General features: G+C 36.1%; 1 protein-coding gene across 1 annotated transcript in view; it reads right to left on the bottom strand.

Annotated features, from left to right (window-relative positions):
• Positions 1 to 1213: 1213 nt before the first annotated feature.
• LOC119655050 (lachesin-like) overlaps positions 1214 to 6000 on the bottom strand; it is a 29986-nt gene continuing 25199 nt past the window's right edge. The window contains 2 exon segments of the mRNA XM_038060740.1: positions 1214 to 2332; positions 2334 to 2773. Coding sequence (XP_037916668.1) covers positions 2231 to 2332; positions 2334 to 2773 — 542 coding nt within the window. The 3' untranslated portion in view covers positions 1214 to 2230.

The raw sequence follows: 6000 nt of genomic DNA, 5'->3' as shown, positions 1-6000 counted from the left end.
GACCATTCTGGCGGTTTTATGCTCTCTAAAGTTACGCAGCGGAATAGGAGCATTTCCTTGGCAATCGCCTGCTTGGCTGTATACATATCATGAGCTCGTTACATAAAATTAGTTAGAAATCGCCTTCAAATGTTGAGAATAATTATATGAATACTGTTTGTCTTTTTTTTACAGGACAAATATTCTCATCAGAATAACGAGAGAATGTTTTTTGTGTCGACTTTTTTTAATTACTCCATGTATTACACCAGCCCCCGTAAACTATTCTGGAGAATGTAATGTGATGCAATCATGTCAGATATATATGCGGCTTCTGGAATTCTTTTATTGTAATTAGTTTACGATTTCTTGAGTATCTTATCATTTTTACCGACACTAACAATACCATCCATTCATCCATTGGTCAATTGAAATACGAGTACCTCAATTATTTTCTTTATCAATTTTTATTCGTTTCCTCCCAGGTACACATGCGCACCAAGTTCTATTAATGAAAATTGCTACATTTTTTTCCCCATCTTCTATGAACATTTTTAATACTAACTCCGTGCTCGAAAATCTAGTCTACTTTAATAAAAACCTATTGTGTTGTGAAAAATGGTTAGTAGCCTAAACGCCCACATTAAGATAGGTGATAGGGACTAAGCGTATTTGAGGACATTTAAATATTGGATTGTTTGCACAACACTAACAATATTAATCAATTTCCACACCACCCCCGTCCTATAGGAATTTCATCATTCTCCTTGAAATCCATTCATACAAATAGTTAATTTCACCTGTCATTCCATAATGGCATATCGTAGAATAAATTAGCAAAAGCATGAACGTCTTTTAGTTATTTTATTTCAAATAGCTTAATATATCACTACCCAAACGCAATTCATAGAGAAAATAAACAAAGGGGGAAAGTGTAACCGTATAGTCGCCAAAGTGTTCCATTTATGGGTGTTTTGTTCATACACCTCCCAAGAGTTATTGCATATGTTACATTGCAGACGAAACGCATAATGCTAAAAGCCACATAATCCGCCCATGACCCAGACCTATTCCGTTTGCTGCTGAAACCACATAAACTCTTCAGTAAATCCTCTCAGAAAAGCAGAAGGTCACCTGCGAATTTCGAAGCCAGAAAAAAAACTATCCCACTTTGGGTAGGCTACATAAATGTGTTTCTTCTATGGACATATAGACATAAGATTTAAAAACTGTGTTTGTACTACAAATTTTTATTTTTAGAAAAAATCTACAATTATTGCTTTACAGTTAAAAAGAATCTTATAATAAAGCGAATTTGTTGGATTTCTCTTAAGAGATTAAGAAATTCAACTACGGAATGCTTTTATTTCTCGAATTTGAAGAAAATAAGAATTTGTTACGTAATTTGTTTTTGTGATATTTCCTTTTCATCTTAATAGTAACGATATAGTAACAATTTTCAATCACAAAATTTATATTCATACTTTCTTCCGATAAATAATGCAAAATATCAATTCTAGTGGAATTTTTAAGGCTTGCGCACAAAATGTGCTCACAGTATTCGTTCAAAACTGTTCAGACTATGAAAATATTATAAGCTGAAATCGATTCGTATTGTGGCTGACTAAGGCAATATATGTTTGCGGCGCATTCAAAATGGTTTCCTGAAACGCAGAACGAGTTTACGAATATATTTTTTAAATTTGTGATGCTATGTTATATATCGTTTGAATCGTTCTACTAGTAGAGACAGCCAGCTTGGACAAATATACATTTATTTATAAGCATACACTATTTCTTTATCGGTGGAGCCTAGTGTTCATATCAATAAAAACGAATTAGAATTAGCCGAATTTGATGAACTCGTTAGAAAATTTTTCCCGAAATTTTATACGAGCTGGTTCATGAACCCCGTATTTTATAAAATCTTTACACTTCTCAGTGCTTCTTTCAAATTATAATGTGTATAATTAAGAACATGAAATTTTAGAAAACGTTCGAACTCACCCGAGTTCCAGTGATTGACCAATTCGAATGCCCCAAATGATATTCTACTTTTTAAGATTATATGATTAGATTTAAGTAGTCACTTTATGTTTAAAAATGGGAATGTGTGATGTCTTTCAGCATGAAGAGATTCGATCAGTTAGAATGACGTTCGGGACGGAATTTTATCGTTAACTTTAGATTTTTAAATATTCACAAAGCCAATCTTATCCCTAAAGATTAGATATGTCTTCCATTTTTGTACTCAACTACTAAACATGCTCGCTAAAATAACAGCCGCTAAAATTATCGATGATGCCGCTAAATATCCAGCGCCTCCAAAATATGCTTGACCACAAGCCGGTGGACCATACTGGAACGACTGTTTCGAAAAGATTTACTTTTGCTTCCGCCTGACCCAATTTGTTAACAGCCTTGCAGACATAGTCGCCATACTGTCGCTTTTCGATAGTAATCACTCGTAGTGTTGAATCTGTGAACTCGTCCGCGGTTGCAAAATGTGAGATGGCGTAGTGCTGGTTATTTGAAAGGACAATGTCGTCTTTAGTCCAAACCACTGCTGGTGGCGGATATGCTTCAATGTGACATTCAAGATCCATGTCGTATTGGAGTGCTTGTCCAAGGCGTGGACGTGGGATCGATACTACCGGAGCGAACTCCACTTCCAAGTTGATATTACGTCTATCTCCCTTGCTCACACCGTTATCAGCAACGCAATAATATGTTCCACGATGTTCTTTTTTCACCGAATTGATCTTCAAAATGTTGCCCACGTAGGTTGCACTATCTGAAATAATGAAAAAATACAAATTTAGTGAATCGTTATCCAAGGTAGAGAGGATTCGGAAGTATGTTAAGATAGGTTTTAGACGATGCGCGCATATAGTGAAAATAGGTTCAACCGAATTCAAGCGAAATTGCGAATGACAAATGGACAGAAGGAATACCGATTTTAATACTCTTATTTTTGCCAAACTTCCCATTTAACAGAACAAAGAGAGAACGTCTCCAACTTCTCTCAACTCCAACTGTCATGCTCAAACGGGTGCCCTTCTCGAAATCTAAACGATTATCCCTTTCTTCAACTTTACGGGAAAGATCATAGATTGACAGAATTTTCCCTGCATGACAGCGTTCAAGACAAAGATGATTTCACTTCCGTTTCAATAAGCGTCAACGACGGCAAGCTCATATGCCAGAAGTTTCTTTCAAGTTAGAGAAAGCAAAGATTCCGCTGGCCCTCAGCCGTAATCGGGAAGCCAGTCCCAATTCGAGGCGTTATTAATGTTTTGATAGTACGATAGTAGCTGTAGCTGCCTTTTACAACAAGCAGAGAAAAATTGTTATATTACTCAAACAAGGGTATGTTGTCCAAAAAAGTGGTAAATAGTTTCTCCCCGAAAAGTCTGGTCCATTATTAAATGTATGCGGACTCAAGACTCCCTGAATCCAAACCAAAATCATTCTGCTTCGACCAGCTAATGTCTGAACTAACTGATTTTCGCCCAGTAAAATTCGCACTGATGTCGTCAAATACCATCGAAATCAAACTGGAGAAACGTTCACAGATAAGCAGCAAAAACAAACAAATCAGCAAACCGGAAGCCAGACGCTTCAGGTATGAAAGGTTTTGTTTGTTTCTTATGTAAGTATATTTGAATGCGGAACTATCCCAATTGTACGTAGCCCGTAATGTATATGTATATTTAGCATGTCCAACTACTCACTTCAATGTATATTAATTGATTGACATTTAGTATTTCGGGTTGCACTAAATTCGGACCGCTGTATTACGGCGATCGACGTAAACCTGGTATACAACATTTTACCTGTTCAACACTCTTACTTCCGAACGACTCCGAATATCAACAACTCGCTTGCCCATACACTATATCTAGATACAATTGGTGTCAACAAAAAAATCAATTCCCGGATCCGACACACGGGATGACCCTCTTAAAGAAATCATCAGTTCAGACAAAGTTTTCAAGAAGATACTGATAAAATCCCTGAAATCTACGTTTTGCATTAAAATTCTTATTCAAAACATCAGCTCAGATTCAATTAAAAACATGGCACGATAAAACATATCCTCATAAATAATAAAAATAATACATCAACATTCTTTCTGATGCTAGAAAGGAAAGAATTTGATATATGGAACCTCATTAAGAAACAAGTCGGGAAACCCGAAGCTGGACGCTTCAGGTATGAAAGGTTTGTGTATTCTTTTATAAAGACATTTGAGTGTGAATTTGTCCCATTAGTACGTAACACGTAATATACGCATGCCCCCTTCCGGATGATATTGATATTCAAAATCTTGAATTTTCAAATATGTGACAATTTTGACCTATTATAACTTTGTTAGTATAGTGCGATTTTCACCAAACTTGGTAGAATCTTGCTCTATATAGCCCACATTGCTGCAAATTTCGTGGTGCTAGGATGAACATAAGGGGGTTCTGTAGCCAATTACTGAGAATTATAGTAATATACTATAATTAAGTTTATTTGAAGAGATATCGAGATGAAAGGTATTTCAGAGCCTAGCCACCATATAGTGGCAGCCTCTTGATTTTTTTCAGATTCTTCGGTTGGGCAGTTTCTAAGAATTGCCCCATTAAATAAATGATCACTTTCGACCCCCTGAACTCCCCGCCTTTCCAACAAATGTCAAAACTAAAACCAGCATCGCAAAGTACTAACCGAGACCTTTCATTTGATACCCCACATGACTATATTTGGTGAAAAAAAATTACACCCTCCTTTTGCATGTATGGGGACCACCCCTTAAATTTGACGTAAAGGGTGTAATTCACTGTATGCGTGGGCGTTCACAGTTCCCACCTTTCGACCAAATTTGGTGTCAATCGCTGCTAAAGTCTCCGAGAAAAATACGTATGACGGACAGACAGACAGTAAACCGATTTTACTAAGGCTTTGTTTTAAACAAAACCTTAAAAAAGGCCCCCGATTTCAAATCCGCATTTACAGTTAACTGAGAATATAGCGGGGTTAGGTATTTAAACGACCTAGGATCGAAGTTTTTCCGGGGTGCCCGGAATCGAGACTTCAATTAAAAAGCGCAATAGTACTCCCTACCAACCCTTTTGTCAGTATGTGGTCCAGTCGCGGGAAAATCACACATCCTACAATGTAGAATGGAACATGTCAAACAACACCCTAGACCACAGTAACCTTCTTTGCGACAATTTATGTCTGTAACTATAGACATCACATTTTGTATGGTATTAGAATATGAAGCCCCATGCGAGTAATGTTTAAGCCAAGTTTGAATTAAATACGAACAATATTCCTGTAAAGCTTCGGAAAAAAAGGAACATCGGTTTTATAGAAAATGGCAACGTTAGCAACAAAAAATGCAGTTTTGACTAAGTCCAACCAACGGAATATGGAATAATGGAAAGTTTTTTTTAAAATTCAATAATTCAGTTAATTATTTCATGCTTGGAACGATTGAAAATATCAAAATTTTCGGATAGTTGGAGAGGGCAGTCACTGGAAAGTTAACCTATTTTTGTCAAATAGGTACAATGTACATTCAAGTGTGATATATAAGCTTACAGAAACGTGAGCAATATGCAGGCTACGTGTGGTAACCAGACTTTATTAAACAAAATCCCAGTAACAGCAACTATTATTTACTGGAGCAGCACATGCACTTGAAATGATTAATACAATAAAAATTGTTCACTTTTAAAACTTCACAGAATTATACTTTATAGTCCGTCCCAAACCACATAATAAAGAATGTTTATTATAGTATTCATTCAAAAACCATATATTTGAATGTTAACAAATATTTGTACACAGTAGATTTCCATCAAAAATAACAATATAAACAATGGGAGAAACTGGAGAAGAGCTAATACGTGACTCAGTCAATTAATCAGCTAAACTGAGTCAATTTTATTGATGAGCACTATAAGAAGTCTGGGATACAAATGTATGTTGACAACAACTACAAACAACAGAAATACGTGGCAGAGG

The sequence above is a fragment of the Hermetia illucens genome, chromosome 1 (genome assembly GCF_905115235.1).
Source record: "Hermetia illucens chromosome 1, iHerIll2.2.curated.20191125, whole genome shotgun sequence".
Taxonomy (NCBI): Eukaryota; Metazoa; Arthropoda; class Insecta; order Diptera; family Stratiomyidae; genus Hermetia; species Hermetia illucens.
This window is presented reverse-complemented; position numbering and strand designations above follow the sequence as displayed.